The sequence below is a fragment of the Mauremys mutica genome, chromosome 3, assembly GCF_020497125.1.
Source record: "Mauremys mutica isolate MM-2020 ecotype Southern chromosome 3, ASM2049712v1, whole genome shotgun sequence".
NCBI lineage: Eukaryota > Metazoa > Chordata > Testudines > Geoemydidae > Mauremys > Mauremys mutica.
The window spans coordinates 208,857,641-208,879,567 of NC_059074.1; the positions used below are offsets into that span (position 1 = coordinate 208,857,641).

At 44.4% G+C, this 21,927-nt stretch overlaps 1 protein-coding gene across 3 annotated transcripts in view; it reads left to right on the forward strand.

Moving 5' to 3' along the window:
• Window positions 1-431: 431 nt before the first annotated feature.
• ANAPC1 (anaphase promoting complex subunit 1) overlaps window positions 432-21,927 on the forward strand; it is a 75,568-nt gene continuing 54,072 nt past the window's right edge. Inside the window, exons 1-11 of one of the 3 annotated variants that reach the window (XM_045010641.1) lie at window positions 432-560; window positions 2,286-2,522; window positions 5,926-6,087; window positions 6,279-6,330; window positions 7,431-7,534; window positions 8,729-8,811; window positions 13,369-13,442; window positions 16,599-16,747; window positions 17,731-17,763; window positions 17,860-17,951; window positions 20,924-21,133. In XM_045010641.1, coding sequence (XP_044866576.1) covers window positions 2,310-2,522; window positions 5,926-6,087; window positions 6,279-6,330; window positions 7,431-7,534; window positions 8,729-8,811; window positions 13,369-13,442; window positions 16,599-16,747; window positions 17,731-17,763; window positions 17,860-17,951; window positions 20,924-21,133 — 1,172 coding nt within the window. In that variant the 5' untranslated portion in view covers window positions 432-560; window positions 2,286-2,309. Of the gene's footprint in view, window positions 561-2,285; window positions 2,523-5,925; window positions 6,088-6,278; window positions 6,331-7,430; window positions 7,535-8,728; window positions 8,812-13,368; window positions 13,443-16,598; window positions 16,748-17,730; window positions 17,952-20,923; window positions 21,134-21,927 lie in introns of all 3 variants that reach the window. The other 2 variants (XM_045010639.1, XM_045010640.1) reach the window with 2 other exon arrangements.

The window sequence follows — 21,927 nt, forward strand, 5'->3', positions numbered from 1 at the left end:
AATTCTAACCCCTGGCGTCTGCCAGGTCCCTGCTGCCATGGTGACAGCAGAATCCCCGTTCCCATGGTGACACCACCAGAATTCTAACCCCTGGCGTCTGCCAGGTCCCTGCTGCCATGGTGACAGCAGAATCCCCGCTCCCATGGTGACACCAAAGGATTCCACCCTCCCTTCCCCAAACTTCCCGCTGCCATGGTGACACCACCAGAATTCTACCCCCCTCTCCCCGCGCCAGCTCCCTGCTGCCATGGTGACAGCAGCATTCCCGCTGCCATGGTGACACCAAAGGATTCTACCCCCCGCCCTCCGGCCAGTTCCTAGCTGCCATGATGACAGCAGCATCCCCGCTGCCATGGTAACAGCACCAGCTCAGTTCTACCCCCGCCCCCCCGCGCCGCGAGACAGGCCGCCGGTCCGCCCGAGCGCCGCGGGGGGTGATGGGAGTTCCAAAATGGCCGCGCCCGTGTGAGGAGTTGCTGGGAGTCGCGCTGCCGGAGACACCCGGGGAAGAGCCACAGGAGCCGGACTCGCCGCCGACCGCCCTTTCCCGTGTCACGCAGGTTCGTGCCCCCCGCCCCCCCCGCCCGGACCTCGCAGCCGGACGGGACAGACACACACCGACCCCCCGCCCCGACGGTTGACTCATATTTAGCTCTCCGGTGCGTCTGCCCATCCCCCCACCTAGAGAGCACATCCCGCCCACCCCCTACACAGAGACTGCGCCTCTCCGGGGCCCTGCTCCCCCCCCCTCAGAGAGATAGAGAGACCAGCCCCCCCAGCCCCCTGCACAGCATCCATCCCCCAGCTCCCCTCCCCCATCCCTCCCACACTCACGCGGTGCAGCCCCTCCAGGGCCTGCTTCTCCCCATACACACACACACACACACACCCCTCAGAAGTCAGGCCTTGACAGTGAGAAGGGAAGTAAAGGGATACAAGGAGAACTCTACGGCCAGCAGTGTTACGGACAATACACAAGGTTTTTAAAAATATATTAGCGACAAGAAGAATTTTGACGCTGGTATTGGTCTATTATTGAATGAAAATGGTAGAGTTATCCATAGTAATGTGAAAAAGACAGACGGGGGGGGAAAAACAGATTATATTTTTCACTCTTTTTATTCCACTAGTATCTCAGAACGATGTTACACAGAAGCTACTAAAGTTAGGCATTTTGTAATCTGCAGGTCCAGGTAACTTGCGTCCAATAATTTAAAAAGAGATGGCCGAGGAACTTGCTGAACCATTAATGCTGATTTTTCAATAAGTCTTGCAGCACTAGGGAATTTCCAGAGTGTTGAAAGAGACCTAATGCTGTGCCAGTTTTTAAAAAGTGTAAACTGATTGAGCCACGTAATTATAGTCCTGTCAGCTTTACATCCATCCTGTGCAAGATAACGGAGCAGCTGATACGGGACTCAATTAATATAGAATTAAAGGAGGGTAATTAATGCAAATCAACGGGGGATTTGGAAAGCAGATTCTGTCAACATCCAATCTTGACTTTAAAATGGTCATTGATGGAGAATCTTAATATTTAGGGCTTGTCTTCACTTAAAATGCTGCAGGACTTCAGTGAAGACACTACCTATGCCTACCCCTCTGCATAGGTACTCCACTTCCCCAAGAGGTGGTAGCTTTCTCCCGTTGACCGAACGTTGTCTACACCAGGGGGTTGGTCAGTTCACTGTTCTTCAGGGGTGTGGATTTGTCACATCCTCAGCCATATAGTTCTACTGACCTAATTTCCTAGTGTAGACCAGTCCTTAGAAAAGTAGCAAGCACTAGAATTAAAATCAGCTGAAATAATTGTAATTGTTTTCCTTCTCTTGTCCTCACCTCTTAATATTAGTACACTGAGTTTTTTCATTACAAAGGATAATAATAATAGGAGATATACTGATCTCCTAGAACTGGAAGGGACCTTGAAAGGTCATCGAGTCCAGCCCCCTGCCTTCACTAGCAGGACCAATTTTTTCCCCAGATCCCTAAGTGGCCTCCTCAAAGATTGAACTCACAACCCTGGGTTTAGCAGGCCAATGCTCAAACCACTGAGCTATCCCTCCCCCCTGCAAGTTAAAATAGAAATAACTGAAACATAACCTATTAGAATTACACACTACCAGCAATAAAAGATTTTGAACCATTATTGTTATTTATTTGTTTTTAATGAAAATTAAGTTTCATATAGAAAAGTTTGATTGCAATATGAAATAAGGTAAGTTGCATGCTTTACAGCTTAGATATGACCATTGAGACAGACCAGTGTTCTGTTTTTGTTTCAGAAATAATGTTGATATTTGGAACCCATGTCGAACAACTATGAAGAGAGGGTAACGATGATAGCAGCAGGGGATTTGCAGGAGTTTGTTCCTTTTGGCCGTGACCACTGCAAGCACCACCCTAATGCCCTAAACCTTCAACTTCGGCAGCTGCAGCCAGCCTCTGAATTATGGTCTTCTGATGGAGCAGCTGGCTTGGTGGGATCCCTTCAGGAGGTTACAATCCATGAAAAACAGAAGGTAAAATTGTGTGTCCTGATTCAGTGTTTATTTTAGTCATTAAACCAGACACTTGAATATTTGAAAAAGAGCTGCAGTGAAATGTCTTCAGTAAACTATGTGCACAACATGTCCTGAAATAAGACAATGCTAGACTTATGCAATCCTCTGCAAGAGAAACATGGAATAGTGGCTTGTATTCTTCAGGCAGTTTATGAATTAAAAAGAAAGCGAGAGAGAGCACACTTTAATGCACTATTTCCCATTCTGTGGGTATAAAAAGGTATTGACGTTTTGACTTGCTATTATATGCCCTACATCAGCAAAATGCTTAAATGCCTGGCTAACTATAAGCATGTGTGTAGTCCCATTGCAGTATTGCCAGCCTCGAGATCAAGAATTGTGAGTCAGACCCCAAAAATCATGGATTGGCCAAAAAAAAAAAAAAATTAAAAAAACCCTTAGTGCCACATCTGCCCATCCCCTACCCAGAAATTAATTCTGCTCCTCAACCTCCAAATCAATTCTGTCCCGCAGTCTCCACCTCGGTTCAGTCCCTCCTTCAGCCCTCCAGGTTCACGTTTACTCCTCCTGAGGCTCCTCACCCAGGCCTGGTGAGGGGTCCCTGTTCAGCCTTCCAGTTTGGGGAGGAGCATCTTTAGGGGCTCTTCACCCCACCCTACCCCTAGGCCGGGTGTTGCAGGGAGGAGCAGAGGATCCTTCCTTGTTTGTCACAAGAGGCAGAGCTTTATGGGCTTTTTCTGCTCCCTCATGCCCTCCTGTGTAAATGGCTTCAGGTTGCTGGGGAGGGGGGGGGGGGGGAGAGCTCTTCAATCAGCAGCTCTGGTGATTGTGCCCCAGGGTGTGGGGAAGGGCAGCCAGTCAGAGGGGTGCCCCCCCCCTTACCCCTGCGGGCTCTAAATCGCTAATTCACATGAGGACTGGAGCATCTCATATCATTGCCAGACTGGTTCCAGCCCCAGCTCAAATCCTGTCACAGCAAAAAAAAACCAAAAAAAACCAAAAAAAACCCCAACCCACCATGAGTTGGCTAAACTGCCATTGACTTCTGTGAGCTAGCTTCCACAAACGAACTGTTGCAATAACTACACCTGCACTGTGAGTGGAAGCATTAAAGGGAAATCTGTACACACAAAGTGTACCACTTTCGCTGTGCTAGTATAGGCCATCTCCTTGCTAAATATATGTTGAGATGGATTCACTTTTTCAAATCAGATTTTTTGCAGTTTAAAGAAAGCAAAGCTTTTGCCAGTGAAAAGCTGGCCAGATATTGCCTGGGTGCTGAAGAGAAGCATTGTAATTATTTTTTTTTAAACTCTTGGAGGTCTGTAATGAACCAGCCAAGACGATTTCCAGAACAGATCCCAAAAGTACAGGAGAATGTGTAATGTCTATTCTGAATAATAGAGATGTACATGCACGTGTCTGTATACATCAGGGTAACAGTATACCCCAGTACATTGACTACTTAGGTATAAGGTTGAAAGGGCTCTCAGTACTCTTTAACCTCAGAAACATAGTGGCATAACTGCGTGTTGTTTTTCTTGTTGGAAACACTGTGAGGTTGTAAAACAGTAACAGGCACAGAGCAATTGTGGGGCTGGAACTCTCGTCATCAGTCTCTGCAGATAAGTCAAAGAGCAAATGAGCATGGAGTGAAGGCTACCCTCTCATTCATAGGTTGCTTTCACCAGGACTGGATTGAGATGAGTTGGGAAGGGAAGTCTGCGCTACAGTTGTTCATGCTGCATGTACTTGGGGAATAAACAGAAAGTTGTAGCTTGTGGGGCTATCAGTCCGACACCTTTTAGATTGTGGGGGAACAAGCTTTCGTAAAATTTAAGGCCAGCAGAAATGTTTCCTTTGTTTTTTTTTGTTTTTTTCAAATGTCAGTGGAAAAACAGTAGTTTTTAAATAAACAAACATCCCCTGTATTGTTTGCAAGCCCAACTCTACACAAATGAGAAGAACCTGAACACAAAACTGATTTTTGTCCAAGCTGAGAAATGCAAAACTAAACAGTATAAATAGTGGAAAAACAAATCGACTGAATCATCCAAGATATTATAGTAGTGTTAGGTAAAGAAATTAAGTAGCAATTTTAAAGTTATCACTTTGAATATCTAGGCCTAGACTTTTTATCTAACAACTGTGCATGTGTGTATGGGTCCATGACCTGTGTGCATACCTTCCTGAAAACTTGAAGCTTGGCTTATTTTTAAAATAAGTGAATCTAGGAACTGGGAGAGGCCCTCTAACCTAGCTCCAAGTGTTTGCTTTTTTCCTCTACTCGCTTAAACTCCAATTTTTTTGACTACCATAAGAAAAGATTTTCGGGAGCCAGTAGAATGCAGAATTGGTTTCAGCTTCCTTATGCAGTAGAACTCCTATTTTATGAACTAATTGGGAATTAAGTATCAGAGGGGTAGCCGTGTTAGTCTGGATCTGTAAAAAGCGACAAAGAGTCCTGTGGCACCTTATAGACTAACAGACGTATTGGAGCATAAGTTTTTGTGGGTGAATACCCACTTCGTCAGACGCACGCGGGTATTCACCCACAAAAGCTTATGCTCCAATACGTCTGTTAGTCTATAAGGTGCCACAGGACTCTTTGTCGCTTAATTGGGAATTGAGTTCCTAAAATTGAACATCTTGAAATTACAGTAGGTGCGGTGCATAAGTTGCAGTATGGAGCACTGCATTTCTTTCTTCTTGTCCTTCAAACCACTGCAAAGGAATTTCCAGTGCATTGAAGGCACCAGGATGTGAAGGGATGCCAACTTATTCTTCATCAACATCACTTTCATTATGTGATTTCTCCCTTACTCCCATACACACACAAATCAGGAAAAATTGTTTGTGTGACAGGTTTGTGATGTGATTGATGTTCTGCTGTGATCAGGATTCAGGCAAATGCACTGAGGACTACAGACTTCCCTCCTGCTCACTTTAAAAAAAAAAAAAAAAAAAGGCCATATAAAGACAGCCCAAGCACACCATGAACAAAGCAGGAAAATCGAGTGGGTTTCCTGACGCAAGGCAGCAGAAAGTTCCTGATGTGTCTTCCTGGTTGGATTTTCTGTTGGTACGGAGCAAGGATAGTAGACACAGCACTTCCTGATAAGCAGAAGGTTGTCTGTGTTCTCCGTCTGGCACACTATATATGATCTTGTATCCGATTGTGAGTTCAGATTTTTCTGTGTGTGGAATATTTTTTTTAAAATAGGGAAAACTAGAAGTTGAAACAAAAATCCAGTCTCCTCTGCAATGTCGCCCCAGATCTCGATTTGATTAATTTATAAAACATAAAGTTATGCCACCCTTTCAGATCAGACTAGCTGTGAGTCTATCAGCCTACCATTGAGAGGAAGTTGTGACTTTTTTTAATCCTCTTGGTTTTCAGGAAAGTTGGCTTTTAAGGAGAGGTGTCAGTGATGTTGGGGAAGAAGTGGAATATGATGAAGAACTGTATGTGGCTGGCAATATGGTCATTTGGAGCAAAGGAAGTAAAAGCCAAGCATCTGCTGTTTATAAGGCTTTCACTGTTGACAGCCCTGTTCTGCAGGTATGAACTCGGAAATTATAGCCGTTGAATGGCTGCATATTAGCTAATCAATACTAGTTAATTGAAACGTGGCTTAAAACCTCTCTTGGAGCAGAGGGACATTCCGTTACAAAATACTATTAAAAAAGAGAATTTGGTATTAATACCAGCTTGTCTTTCATAAGTTACTGCATATTATTTTTGTTTTTTAGGCTTTATGGTGTGATTTCACTGTACCACAGGAAAAATCTGAGAAAGTCGACAGTAAGTTTCATTCATATTTTACTTTACTGCCAAACTACTATTTTATCTGAGTTTAATTTTCTTGATTTGGGAAGTGGTGTAGTAATTGAGATGGGATATATGGGCCAAAGGTGTTAACATAACCCAGTCACTGTCCAGCACTTAACAGTGGTAAACAAGGTCTGAGGTTTGATATGGAGACTTCAGGCTGCTTGACACCATGGCAAACACACCTTTAACATTCTTTTATTAAAGATACAGAAAAGAGGGAAAATCAGTTAAAGCATTTGAAATGTAAAGCATTAAGTAAGGCTTTCATTGTACCAAAGTCCCTTGTTCCCTTTGGCTGTAGACAGGTTTTAGAAGGAAAAGCCCCCTTGTCTGACAGTCTCTTAGACGGTATCAGAGATGGTTATAACTATCATCCCAATTAGCATTTGGGATTCAGCTGGAGCTGGTAGAGGTGACAATGTCATCTGGGTCCCTCTCTTGCTGGCTCGTTCTGGTCAGGTGACCAGTCAGGATCAGGATGATGAAGGCCTGGGGTTCCAGAAAATCGTAGGGGGTGACAGCTATGATGGTGTACCTCATTCCAGTAGCCTCTATCTGTTCTTTCTGTCCTTCTTTTCATTTTTGTTTTTTGTTTTTTTTTCATACTTCCTCACAAAATTTCTTTCACTTAAGGACCCAAAAGAGAGTGATGGTGAACAAAATAATGAGGATGGACTATTCCACCCAATTAAGCCTGATATCTGATATACCAATTTTGACTCATTAACGTCTGGCTCCACATCTCCTGTTTTTAAAAAGCATTAGTTCAGCACAGTCCTTGAATCGTATTAACTTGGCCTTTCTGTTTAGACTAATTCAGTTATTCTGTCTCTCTTCTTACTTTTTCCCATCAACATTTATTGTTATAGGTTATTGTAATGTCTTATGAACTGTTACATACTTTTTACAGTTACACTCTCAATTTGGGTAAATTTGTAGGCCCAGTTGTCACAACAGAAACTAACCAACCATTTTAGATTGCACAGCTAATAACAAAAGTCCCTACTTTGTGTACAGAGAAACTTCATGGCAGGACTAAAAATTATTTTTGTGTTCTTACCCAATTTCAGATAGTGATGAAGTAGTAGAAAAATGTATCTGCATATTGCAGAGCTCTTGCATAAATGTTCATAGCATAGAAGGAAAGGATTACATTGCTTCCTTACCTTTTCAGGTAAGTATTTTTTTTTTAAACGCTCTCATTTATTTTAATGTGCATGTTGTTGTTGTTGTTGTTGTTCCTCATTTGTCTTTTGATGTGAATGGTGCTTGAAATGTAGCTATAATCTAGTAATCCTTGGTGTGAATTTTTAATAATTGTACTAACAAGTGAGGGTGTGACAAAGCGGAAGTGGGTATGGCTTAGTGCAGGGATTGGCAACCTTTGGCATGCGGCTCGCCAGGGTAAGCACCCTGGTGGGCTGGACCGGTTTGGTTACCTGCCACGTCCACAGGTTCGGCCGATCACGGCTCCTACTGGCCGTGGTTCACCGCTCCAGGCCAATGGGGGCTGCGGGAAGTGGCACGGGCCGAGGGATGTGCTGGCCGCCACTTCCCACCGCCCCCATTGTCCTGGAGCAGTGAACCGTGGCCAGTGGGAGCTGCGATCTGCTAAACCTGCAGACGCAGCAGGTAAACAAACCGGCCTGGCCCGCCAGACTCGGAAGACTTGGTTCTATTCCATGTTCTAACCTGAAAAATAAAGAAGAGCCAGAGATTCTGAAGCCCACTATGAACATTGTTATTGCCAGTTTATTTTAAATGGAAGGTACTCGGATACTACAATTCATAGATTCTAGGACTGGAAAGGACCTCGAGAGGTCATTGAGTCCAGTCCCCTGCCCTCATGGCAGGACCAAATACTGTCTAGACCATTCCTGATAGACATTTATCTAACCTACTCTTAAATATCTCCAGAGATGGAGATTCCACAACCTCCCTTGGCCATTTTTTTCCAGTGTTTGATCACCCTGACAGTTAGGAACTTTTTCCTAACCTAAAAGATGGGTCACAGTACAAAATCTTTAGATAGATAGATGCCAAAACTTTCATATAGGTCAGAAAACATGGCTTCTTTTTGCATAGTTCTCTTGAGAAGCTGTCAGTCTAACACTAATCAAATGACCTATTCTCTTGTTCTTGGTATGTTTTCACATTTGTATATAGGTTGTGTTCAGAAATAGGATATGGTAAAGCACAGATACATTGTCATCCTATTTTGAGAAGGTGTTTTGTGTTACATATATAACATTGCATTCTGCCCTAAACAATGGTTAAATGTTTTGGTTTTACCATAGCTGGATGCTCAAGTGCAGGAGCATTTTAAATTTGAGCCATTCAGTTTTTAAAATATTTCTCTCTCTTGTAGGTAGCAAATGTCTGGCCAACAAAATATGGCTTGTTGTTTGAACGCAGCAGCACTTCACATGAAGTCCCTCTGAGTCCACCCAGGTATGTAGTGAGGGTGGTTACTGAGTGTCTTTGTTGTGTTGTGGAAGAAGTTGTCTAATCTAAAGCAGTGAGATGAAATTTTAACTGTCCTTTTAGTACAAGTGTCGCTCTCTACCAAAGTGGTGATGAAATGCATCAGGACATTGGGACGTGTTGTTATGTTCCCATTCCATGCACAAATAAGATTTAGAGTGTAAGTGTGGAAAGAGTAAAGACATTCTCGGCTACAGTGCCCACACTGGTCTGAACACTGCCATCAAGCTCCTGTGCACATGTCAAACCCGGTATTAGACTTTCAGCTTCTGGAGGCAATGTCCCTCCTGCATGATTCTCTTACACCAGCTGGAGATTGCTTTGCTCTTGGTCCCAGGTGCAAGACCCTCCTTGGTGACATGTCAGTGTGGCTCCATTATGAAATTAAAGCCTGCATTATAATGCACACACCCACAAGGGAAGAGTTGAGGTGTATTTGGCAATGGGAAGGTGTCTGGCCTGTGTGTGGAGAGAGAGCAGCCAGTGGGAGCGTAGGGTTATGGTGGTTTTGTTGAGGTAAGGTTGAGCACTTCTTGCCTCTTTATATTTAAATCTCCACTTTAATTGTTCATTAAAAATGTTAGTGTATAAAGTAGGTGTTTGTAAATGGATTATTTCATCCACCTTGTGTCTGCAAGGAAAACTCCCACAGATAACTTGCGGCATGGCTTAGTCTGGTGGCTAGGGCTGCACTGCTGCGTACCTGGCTACATGTTAAGGCTTGGGGGACGGGGGAATAAAAATGTTTATAAAGCTGTTTTGTACAACGCTAATCACTGTAGCATTGTTTTTAGCAAATGCAGGTGAAGGTGTTAGGGCTGTCTTGGGTTACATCTACATTTACAGCGATGTGCAGGGTGCAGACAATGGACACACAGCTGGCATGGGTATAAATAGCATGTAGACGGTAGGGCACTGCTTAGACGAGTAGAGTACAGACATGCCAGAGCCCCAGGGTATATGCCCTCCATGGCTCTCTGCACACCCAAGCAGTGCCTCCCATGTCTACACAGCGACTTTTAGCAGTCTAGTGTCCTGCTGCCTCCCCCAGCAGGAGCCTTACACTGTACTGCCAGGTTTAGCTGCACATCTCAGGGAGTGTGGATGCAGCTGGCCCTTCACTGCAGCGTGTAGCTACGTGTACCCTACATGCCATGGGACGTGTCAGCACAGTCTTACATTTATCTATCTTGGATACATACATGTAAACTGGACACATCTGCCTGGCAACTCTCCATTCCAAGTTGTGCACCATTTCTGGGCTCTCACCACTACTTAACCCTCTGCACCCGATTTATTAGGACACTTGGCAGTACAGGAGGTGGGGTTTAAGCATCTAAAAGGGGTCAGGGCTTTTGGGGAACTGGTCAGAAGGGCTTGGAAGCTGGGTGGAATATCAAGAATTTGAAGGGAGAGGCTTGTAGAGACTGGGGTTGATCCTGAGGGCTGACAAAGGTCAGAGCCTCTTTTCGCATAGCTTCAGGGGGAGGCAGGGTAATATTCTACCAGACTTTATTACTACGGGGTTCTGGGATCTTTTGCCCTGGGGCTGGAGTCACAGTAATGGTGGTGGGTTGGGAAATTCAGTCAGGGATAGACGAAGAAAGAGCGACTGGCTCCTTCCCTAACTCCAAGACACTGAGGATCAGCTTGAGAACCCCTTCTCTGACCTCAGTGTGTGCTTTCCTTCATCAACACAGCCAGGGATGGATTAGGGTTCTGCCCCCAATCAATAGGTGTAAAGCAGGGTGGATAATTATCAGAGATTAAAAAAATGGATTTTAAAATTTTAATTAAATACATTTTTTATTTTAAAAATAAGCCTATTTAAAACTAAGTTTTAAATTGACACACTGTGTTCAGGCCTAGGCTTACTACAGTCTATTAAAGTCATTTACATTCAATTAAAAATCCATATTCAAGTACTGTAGTGCATGTTTGCTGCTTAAGTTTAAAAGAAAGTCAAACCTCTGAACTGGTGGAAGTCACTGCCTAAGCACCTAGAACCAGAGTTTGTTGAAGTGCTAAACCGCTTTTGGCAGTAGTTGCCTCTGCAGGTGCAGAGAAAATATTTTCTTCATTTCACTTTGTTCAACTAGTTCATTCAAAGTTGAGAAACCAATTAGGAGCTTAAAAAAACCCCAAGGAAGCTTGTTTTCCTTTTCCCATCTCTGAATACAAATGAGAGAGTGAGATCGTCCGGTTCTAAAATCTTGAAAAACATGGTGACCAGAACAATCAGTTCAATTCACTAACTACAGGTAATACTACTTTGTTTGAAGAACCAGTTAGTTTTAAATGCAAAATGTGTTTGGATGGTAAGAAAACAAGTTGGTATCTAGCACTTTTAGGGTAGGTTTATTTAACAAAAATAATTGTAAAATGCAATTTTTGTGACATTTTAATTGAATTCCGATTTCCATCCAAATGCAGCTTGGTTCAAATCATGAATAAAAAAATTAATTGTCTTGTAAAGAAGCGTGATGGGGAGGCATTCATCTCAAGTGCCTTCTAATGGCTAGGCGTGGTACTACGATCTTTCCCACTCCTATATGTCCCTTGTAGATTGCTGATTTCGCTAGGCAGGTCTTCAGTGGCTCAGCCCTCTGGCCAAGTCACACAGTCAAATGGATGAACCCCTTCTGGGGTAACACAGGTCCAACAAGGACTCTTGGCGTGCCCTTGTTAGAGTCTTCAGCCTTGTCTCTGGGCCCTTTAAATCCTTCACTTAGGCTTTCCGACAGGGCCTTGTCCTCTTCTCAGGGCTCAGGCCGCTTTCCCAGTGGCTGGTGGGGTAACCTGGGCCTGCCCATTGCTCCAGGTCCAAACCCAGGGACCCAATAAACACCATACACATACTGCTGCCTTTAATTAGTTCCTGCTGTTCCCTGGGCCTTCTCCCATGTAGCCCTCTTCTCTTCCCCTTTACCTCAGGGCAGAACTTCTCAGATCCTCTTCCTCCTCACTGCCACCTGGTTCTCTCTCCAGCTTCTGTGACCAGCAAGGAGCACCCTTCCTCGCTCCTCTAGTCCCAGCCAGGAACTGACCTGTTCAGGCCCAGCAGCTCCTTTTATCTGATCCTTTTATTGAATTGTACCTACCTTCGCTGCTCCTTTTGTGGGGTGGAGTGGGGTGAGGTGTGGTAGTACCATGGGTCCTCCAGCAGGGGGCCTTGCAGGGCCATGTGCACCCTGTCACAATAAGAAACATGTTCACCATTTCCCAACATAGTAAAAAAAGTAAAAATTAAGACTCTGAATAAATGTATGTTAAACTGTATAATTGCTTAAATAAATGTGTATCATCCTGCTTAGCAAAAAATACCAAACGTCCTGTAAAGGCTATAATTATAGTTGCCAATCAACATATTTTAGTGATTACCAATTAATGAGAATTAACCTTTTCTTTAGGAAAAATAAGTTCAAATGCAAAGCAGGATTTAAATAAATTATTTAAATCAGGGTTTCCTGCACGCCAGTTTAAATCATGATTGACACTGATGATTTAAGTTGGTACATGCTGGCATAAAGCCAGGATGTGGCGTTGGTTGGATTTAGGGAGTGGCTTGCATAGCTGCCTTGGAACTATGTGCATCCATCCCAGGGTATGTGGTTCTTATTTTTAACCATGCTGAGATACCACAGTGAGAAGTGTGCTCTAAATAGCTAGGGAGTGACCCATTATTTAGCAGTCTGCATTTCGAAAGTTTTACATTAAGAACTTCCACTTTTTTCAGACTTGTGAAAATCATGTGTTCTCCATAAGGACTACATGTCTAATCCAGTTTGAACATACAAAACTGAGCTGCTTTTTGGTTACTGGCTGTCAAAGTCCATGAGAACAGAAAAGTGGTTTCTCTAATCCTATTGATGTTTTTCAGAAAACTTCTCCAGTGGCATGTGCTAAGTGTAAGAGGAGTCTTTCAGGTGAAAAAGCTCAAAAATAGAGATTAGAACGTCACTTTTGAGCATGCACACCAGCACTTGGAGCCTAGTCCTACCTTACACTGTGGAGTAACAAGGCAATCATACACACAATGTTTCAGCTTTCCAACGAGATCTCAAACTGACATTCAAGTTAGTGGTGGTCAGTCGAGATCTCTTGGCTCTTCAATCTTTGTGTGCTGCCACGTTTTTATCTGGTAACTCCATGTCTGTTTACATTTCCCTTACAATTTCAGTTGGATTCCTCATTTCCTATTCTGAACTGTTAAGCATTGCTCTGTGCTGTTAAATAGCTGTATCCTTTCAGTCGTGGGTGAAGTGTTCCAAGTTTATATAGTAATATCAGTGTAAGTTTTCTCAGCTGGTCTGAGATAAAGTGTACTAGAGAAACAAAGCTTGGGGTTTTTTATTGATGTGTTAGATGAGCCACACAAACTATTCTTAATGGAACATATATGTCACTTGTTTATTTTTGAGGAGTTGACTGTTAAAATTGCAGTGGGTGTTTGTGATCCATCTGTTAGATTTTACAGCTTGTTAATGCTTGATTTTTAAATATATTTTTCCATTTCCTTTCCAGAGAACCTTTGCCCACTATGTTTAGTATGCTACATCCTTTAGATGAGATTACACCTCTTGTCTGTAAGTCTGGAGGTAGGTTGTTTTCTTAATAAAAAAAAAAAAAAGAAAATCCATAAATAGAAATGAGTCATTCAGCAGCAATATTACTGAATACAGCATTGAAAGTTTACCTTCCCTGTTTTATAGTCTGTATAGTACAATCTAATGAATTATCAAATATCTCTTTTAAGAATTTAGAAATGGATTATTTTAGCTGCTTATCTGTTGTTAGGATTTCATGTATGCAGTATTGTTGTAGCCATGTTAATTAAATTAATTTATATTAAGTTAATTAAATTAGGATTTCATGTCACTTAGGACCTGTCAATATGAATACTTAGTTCGTGGAAGCTGTGGTGTAAATCTACAATGCACTCGTCTGCCAGGTGCTAACTGTCCGCATGGACCCTGCTGCTGTGCAGTAAAAGATTCCCTGTGTGCATTGGTGTAGATTTACAACCTGGCTTGCTGCACAGTGTGCATATGTGTAGATCAGCGGCTCTCACCCTTTCTAGATTACTGTCCCCCTTTCCAGAGTCTGATCTGTCTTGCGTATCCTCAAGTTTCACCTCACTTAAAAACTACTTGCTTACAAAATCAGACATGAAAATACAAAAAATTATTACTGAAAATTGCTGACTTCCTCATTTTTAGCATATAATTATAAAATCAATTGGAATATAAATATTGTACTTACATTTCAGTGGATAGTATCTAGAGCAGTATAAACAAGTCAGAGTCTGTATGAAATTTCAGTTTTTACTGACTTTGCTAGTGCTTTTTGTGTAGCCTGTTGTAAAATTATCTACATAAGTTGATGTACCCCCAGGGGTATATGTACCTCTGGTTGAGAACCACTGGTGTAGACAAACCCCGTAATTGGTATTGTAGCTTTAGGATATTTAAGGTATTTAAAAAGACCTCTTTGAATGGCTGGCCACCGAGGAGGGAATCTACAAAGGAAAGAGAGAGTGGCTATCTTGCTTGGTTACATTTGAAACCTTGCTGTCATTGAGCTGTGGTGATTGACCTGCATGTTACTGGGTCTGGAGTCATGATATTCACATTGCAGCTGACTCCCCACACTAACTACATCCTTCTTGAAATTGTAGCAGAGTTGTAGCTATAGTTAAGATTGAGTGTTGCTTGCTGTTCAAAGGTTGATTATTCTAAGTGCTCTAAAATCCACATGCTTACTTGGATTGCCTTGAAATAGGCAAGTCCTCTTGGGGGTGTGGAGTGGGGTTAGTGGTCTAAATTTGGGGTGATTTGAGCACCCATGGGGCCATCTTAATGATGGAGTTCCCTGGGCACAGTGTAAATTGGGGCCTCTACCATATTACAGTAGGAAATAAATAGGAAGTCTTGCCTTAAAAAAACACAACATAGTGGTAATAGAAAAAGTTTTACATGTATTCAGCTGCTTTAAAAACATCACTGTCTGGATTTGTGGGCTGCAAAGTCATGAATGACACCTGAAAATTCAGTTTCCTGAAGCACATGGGGTTCAATGTGTCAAAGACTGTGGATAATCTTATCTTTAAACACATCACTGCTGGGGTTCCCTGTCTGCAGGGGGCTCTGGGCAGGTGCCCAGTTTGTCCATGCCTTAGACGTCGCTGAGCAGCCATGCACTGTGAGCTTGGGCCTTCCCTGGGCAGCTTTCCAGGAATGTGCGTTGTTCATGCTTTGCCTGCGTTCTACAGAGGCTCCTTTTGGAAGTTTTGCCCTCTGATCAAAATTTCTGGTTTAAATGTGATATTTTAAAGTGCTCTAAAATCCACAGTCAGGCTTTGATTATACACTAGCGGTATTATTAGCGGGAAGATGGAAGACTCTAGTAAGTGGTTAGGATGATGTGTTCATCCTGAACATGGAACTGAGGGTGATCAAAAGCAAGCAAATCATAGGGCTGCTTGGTCAGGGGATGCCTCATATGAGCTGCTCTTAATGTTTCCAGAGTTTTTTTGATGCAGAGCTAGAGAATATAGGGCGTTGTAGCAGTGAGGAGAAATGTGTGTGTGTGTGTGTTGGAGTGGAGAAGAAGGGGAATTGGGGGATGGAAGAGTGAATGAGTAAAAGGAGAGGAGTGTGGGGTTGCAGCAAGAGAGGGGGCATGGATTGTTGGTAGGGAGGGGAAAAGGGTTGGGGAGGTCAGGCCAGGAGGGTGGGGGATATGGGAGGTTGGTGGTAGGGAGAATGGGGAGAAATGTGGGGCAGGGAGTGCCTGTCATCCCAACATTCAACTCCCATTTGAAGTTGCAGCCCCAGCCTATTCCCTCTTCTCTATTCCAGACTGGACAGTGAGGGAGTAGGAGGAGATACCTCCCATTCACTTGGTAACAGCTAGGGGGCAGAGCGAGCTGTGCCCCCCACCAAGGGAGGGGGGCAGGGAAGGGATGAGCTAGTAGCGAAACCCCAACACTGGGGAGGGCCAGGAACCCCGTGCAGGTATAGTGATGTGCTTTTCAGCTGTAGAGCTCAAAGCAGTCTACAAAGGAAGTCAGCATCATTATCGCTGTTCTACAGAAGGGGAAACTGAGGAAGAGAGAGGGGACACGTCCAAGGTCACCCAGCAAACCATTGACATAGCTGGGAATAGATGGATAGATTCCAAGGCCAGAAGGGACCATTGTCGTCATCATCTGGTCTGACCTCCTGTATAACACAGGCCAGAGAACTGCCCCAGAGCAATTGCTAGAGCAGAGCTTTTAGAAAAACATCCAATCTTGATTTTAAAATTCAGAGTTGGAGAATGCACCACTGCCCACGGTAAAGCTGTTCCAATGGCTAATTGTTACATTTTCAAAGTGATGCCTTATTTCCAATCTAAATTTGTCTAGCTTCAACTTCCAGCCTTTGGATTGTGTTAGATTGTGTTCCCGGCTGGATAGAACCCAGGTCTCCTGAGTCCCAGGCCAGTGCCTTAGCCATTAGGTAATGCTGCCTCTTATTTACACTACTTTGAAATGGCTTGGATACAACAAACCGTGACCTTTTCCCTTGGGTCTGAATGCTTAGCTATATACTCTTAACTGCCAAACACTCCCAGAGAGGGAATCTATACGGGAAGAACCAAAGTTGCAACAGAAATGGGACATGAAATGGTAGCGTTGTGTAATTAATAACACTATTACAGAAACTGTCCTTCTGATTTAGATGGGGTTAACCTGAGCGCTACTTCTCTAGCAGGTGTGTTTGGCTCGGCTAGAGTACAGTACGTTGCTGATTACACACTGCGCATTGTGTTCCTCAATGAGGAGCCTTCCATTGTGATGACCTATGACACCGTTCAGAGTTTGCATGCAGTCTGGGCCCTTCGTAGAGTAAAACCAGAGGTAAGAAATAATTGCTGACTTAAAGATGGAAGGTGTATGTGTGTGCGCGTGTGTGTCTGAGATAGAGAAAACGCATAATATTTACAATCCAGTCCATATAATGGATAGATCAAAACAATGGAACTTCCGAGGAGCAGTCCCTCTTTCAAGTCTCTCTCCATTCCAGATTTAAGGATGCCGGGTTTCCCAAACACTCGTTGATGTTTAAATGCCTTAAGCAATGGTGGCTGTTTCTGGGGGTGAGTGGGGTGTCTGGGTGGGCATAGATATATCTGCCACATAAATGATGGGTGAGAAACGACGTTTGTCGTCATGCCCCTTTGGCTGTAGTCCTGGCAATCTGCTGACTAAAGATCTGCCAAATCTCAAAGCAACAAACAACTGGCTGCCATTAAGAGCCAGGTGGAAAACTTGTGGGAAAGAGACAAACAACAGATGAAGGGAGTCAGGGAGTGCTGACCCCCACCCTTCCTTCCTTTAACCCCACCTGCTTCTCTCCAGGCCACGGGCAGGAGTTCCAGGGGGTTACCCCATGGCCCTTCTGCTGCTTCCAGTGTGGGTCTAGTGGCCCTGTTGCACTTTTCCTGCCTTCTTTTCTTCACTTTTTTGAAAAGCCAACATAGGGAGAATCTACCTAGCCCTGCTGCTTGCTGTCTGCCTCCCCCTGCTCCGTGCAGGAGTCCTAGGGGAAAAGCAGATGCTCTCCCCACCATTCTGTGGGGCTACTGCATGAGAGCTACCTCACTTAGGGCTTGATTGAAATGACTGTGTCCCTGGAGAACAATAGTATCTTCAGAATCTGCTGCAGCGTTACTAACTAGACCCCAGGGTTGAGAAGTCTAGCAGCAAATGAGTCTGAGTGTGTGACATCTAACTTGAGTTGTGCTGGGGAAGTAAACAGCTGGTCAGTGACCCCAGGGCACTCGGGCTGCTGTGACCCACTCATGTTCCTTATGACGTACGGCTTCTTTTGTCTCTTCCAGGAGCAGAACACAGTCCTAAAGTTCTCTGAGCAGGTGGGGACGCCGCAACACGTGGCCACCAGCAGCTCTTTGACCGCCCACCTCAGGAGTCTCTCCAAAGGAGACTCACCCATGGCTTCCCCTTTCCAGAACTATTCCTCTCTTCACAGCCAGAGTAGGTCGGTGTCGTCGCCCAGCGTGCACTCCCGCTCGCCTTCCATATCCAACATGGCAGCTCTTAGGTGGGTGCTAAATGGATTGTGTGTTACCTAGTCGCATAAAAGATGAGCACATCTGATGCAGGGTTAGCAATAGACTCTATACAACATCTAAAACGGTACCGATCTATCTAACTTGCTTGGTCTCCGTTATCATAGTGTCCTAGTGCCTCTCAGTCTTCAGTGTATTTTTTCTCACAGTGTCCTTGTGAGTTAGGGCAGTGCTGGGGGACTGGGGCAGAGAGAGACCAAGTGACTTGTCCCAGGTCAGAAAGATAATCTGTGGTGTAGCTGGGAACAGAGTGCAGGTCTCCTGAGTCCCAGTGCCACTGAGCTATCCACCCTCTCACCTGTGCTGCCTCGGCGTCTGTATTGACATTCATATGCAGGGCAGTACTAAGGCAGGGGAGACAGTCTTCTCCACTCCTGAACACTCCTTTTTCTGTTGATTTTTACAGCTGATCATTGCAGTGGTGCCTGATTAACTCAGTGAGAAAGCTGGCTACATCACTGGGCTGTAGACAGAGCAGAGTGGCAGCCTGGCAGCTCTTCCAGTCAAAGTTTAGATGTCCGCTGCTTTTGCCTTGTTTTCTGACGATTGTCAAGAATTATAAAATAAGACTTGACATGTTTTTATCTTTACCACTGGGATAAAATTGTCCCAAATTGTCAACCATTGCACATAAAGGTTCTGGCTTCAAGGGATAATTAAATAACTGAGTTTACTTTATGGAACAAGCTGAAAGGATGTTAAGTGTAAATTGACAATACTGAGCCATGTAAGAAACATAAATGTATCTATTTTGGGTAGTTTCTGGCATCAGTAGCATTGTCCCTTGCCTTCTGCATTATGCTGCGTAGGCCTCTGGTATTTGTGATGTCACATGCTAGAATATCTCCAGTTAACAGGGAGGGTTTCACAAAGGATAAAAACAAATTTCAAAATTAGGGTAGTTAGAATTTTATTCTCTGGGTATCAAGTATCAGAGGGGTAGCCGTGTTAGTCTGGATCTGTAAAAAGCAGCAAAGAGTCCTGTGGCACCTTATAGACTAACAGACGTATTGGAGCATGAGCTTTCGTGGGTGAATACCCGCTTTGTCAGACGCATGCACATATTCACCCACGAAAGCTCATGCTCCAATACATCTGTTATTCTATAAGGTACCACAGGACTCTTTGTCGCTATTCTCTGGGTAGTGTCTCCCTCAGCCAGATTACTGGTGGTATTTGCATATAAATACGGTATTTTGCTATTCTCACCTTTAAAAGGACCAGAGAGCAGCCCACCCTATTTAAAAAAACAAGCAAAAAAAAACTCTTGATGTTGAACTGCTGGCCAGCCCTCAAGCTCAGTCTATGCTCTTTGAGTCAGGCGGGGTTCTTTCCATTATGTGCATCATCCCCAGTAATAAGTGTTTGCAGACCAAATTTGGTCCTTCCTTACAACCCCCTTGCCTTCAAGGGGCTACACAGGTGTAACTGATCAGCGCTGAGTAAACAACTCTGGCAGGGACGGCTCTAGGAATTGTGCCGCCCCAAGCAGGGCAGCACGCTGCGGGGAGCGCTCTGGCGGTCGCTGGTCCCGCAGCTCCGGTGGACCTCCCGCAGGCATGCCTGCAGATGCTCCACCGAAGCCGCGGGACCAGCGGACCCTCCGCAGGCACGCCTGCGGGAGCTCCACCGGAGCCGCCTGCCGCCCTCCCGCGGCACACTGCCCCAAGCACGCGCTTGGCGTGCTGGGGTCTGGAGCCTGCCCTGAACTCTGGGGTGCAAATTGGAATCAAATGTAACTCACTCTTAGTTGTGTTGGCTCTATAGGATTTTCAGGAGTAAAAAGCACCAAAGCCATATTTTTTGTCCCTAAGTCAGCAGACCTGACACATGTAGATAGCTGAATATGAAGGTGCCATTTAAACATAGTTGCTTTTTTTAGAGTAGAACTGCACTGTAAAAGTGTAGACCCCCTCTACAATTGCAACCTTCTCCTATGCTGCAAATACCTGTGAGCACAAAGCTTCCACGCTGCCCTCCACTTTGAGATCCAGCTGTTGCTGTTCAGCTTGGCACCTTTGCTGAAGTTAGTCCAAGGGTGTGGAATTTGCTTCCCCAATATCATTGGTCCATTTCTCTCTCTCTCTCTTTCTTTCTTTTTTTTTTTTTTTTGGTAACTGTCTCAACTTTTTTCATATGTTTTTTTTATCTTGCCCGTCAGTGGTTCCCATCTCTAACTTCCCTGCAGTCTCTTTTTTTAACCCTCTTCATGTGGTTGATTTCCTTCCGTTCCCCTTAATCAGTTGTATTCATATTGAGTTTATGCTGACTTCTTAAAACTAGTTGTATTGTGTTTAAATATCTCGCACAGGGCCCTGTTGGCCTTGGTAGGGATAGTGAGGTATTTTAGAAACATAGAATGATGCACCATAGGTCATTCTGTCCTCTCCATGCTCACCAGTGGCCTTCAGCAGACATTCTGTGGCATCTTTCTAGAGTGAAAGCTCAACATCCTCTGTGCACTTTACTATCTTGTTACCCGCTTTCCTATGTCTCCCTCGGGAAGCCCGAGAGAGCTTTATTTCCTTCAAGAATCAGCCACTTGCACTTTAGATAAGTCCTGTGCATGGAGGAAGGGCTCTCCACTTGCAGCACAGCTCAAGGCAGAGCTTTTAGCATAAACACAGAACTGCCCTTAAAATCAATAATATTTATACTGGGCAGGCTGGGGATAGGTTTCACAAACCAGATTGCACGTTACGGAGTGTTTTCTATTTTTCCCCTCCTTTTGAAGCCTCTTCCAGAAGTATTTAGCAAACTACTTGGAGGGTTGGTGTGTTCCTGTGAGCAAATGGGCAGGTATTGAATTAGCAACTGTGAGAAAATTCAGTGCTAGCATGTGAGCTCCCTGGCTCCTTTTGTGGAGAAGGATTCTGCTGCACACACCTGAGCTTGTCTGACTTTACGATCTGTTTTCAGTAATGGCCCTTGTCTTTCTTTGCAGCCGTTCTCACTCTCCTGCCTTAGGGGTGCAGTCTTTCTCAGGAGTGCAGAGATTCAACTTCTCCAGTAACACCCAGTCACCACGGAGGCACAGTGTGAGCCATTCTCCAAACAGTGCTTCCAGCGACTCCTTCCTTGCTCCAGAAACGGAGCCAATCGTTCCAGAGCTGTGCATAGACCATCTGTGGACAGAGACCATCATGACCATGAGGTTTGGAAGCTTATGTTTGGGTTTAACTAGACCTGCGGTTCCACTGACACAGACTAAAGTGAAATTGTTGCCTCTTAAAGCAGGTGTCTGTACTACTGAGTACACCGTAATGCTTCATAACGAAGGATTGGTTAGTATTGTTGGGTAACATTTACAAAAGTGCCTAAGTCCATTTGTCAAAAACTACTTAGGAGACTAAGACTCAGTGAAAGTCAGGCTCCTAAAGTATGTCTACACTGCAGTAAAAAACCCAGGACTTGCCTGTGTCAGCTGACTCCGCCTGAGTCCCGTCAGCTGAAGGAGCTGTTTAATTGCGGTATAGACATTTGGGCTCGGGCAATGTCTACGCCAAAGCTAAACAGCCCCTTAGCCCGAGCCCTGCACACCAGAGTCAGCTGACGCCGGCCAGCCGCAGGTGTGTAACTGCAAGTATAGACATACCCCAAGTGTCCAGCTCACTTTTGAAAATGGGACGTGGGCACTTTTAAATGTTAACCTCTGTGTCCTGTAGCCTCCTAAACTGGATTGTTATCACACTGGATCTCATGAGCTAAGCGGGGTTGTGTCTGATTGCTACTTTATTGTGAGACCTCCAAGTGTCAGTGTGTTGCAGAAGTGCTGTGGGTGGTTCAGTAGGTATCACTCTTCCCAGGAGGTCAGTGTTTGAACCCAATGCATTGGCATGGGATATGGGGCACTCTGGTTTTGAAGATGCTGTCTTTTTGATGAGCTATCAAACTGTATCTTCACCATCTGAAGACATTAAAGATCCTGTGCCTCTTTTAAACAAATTA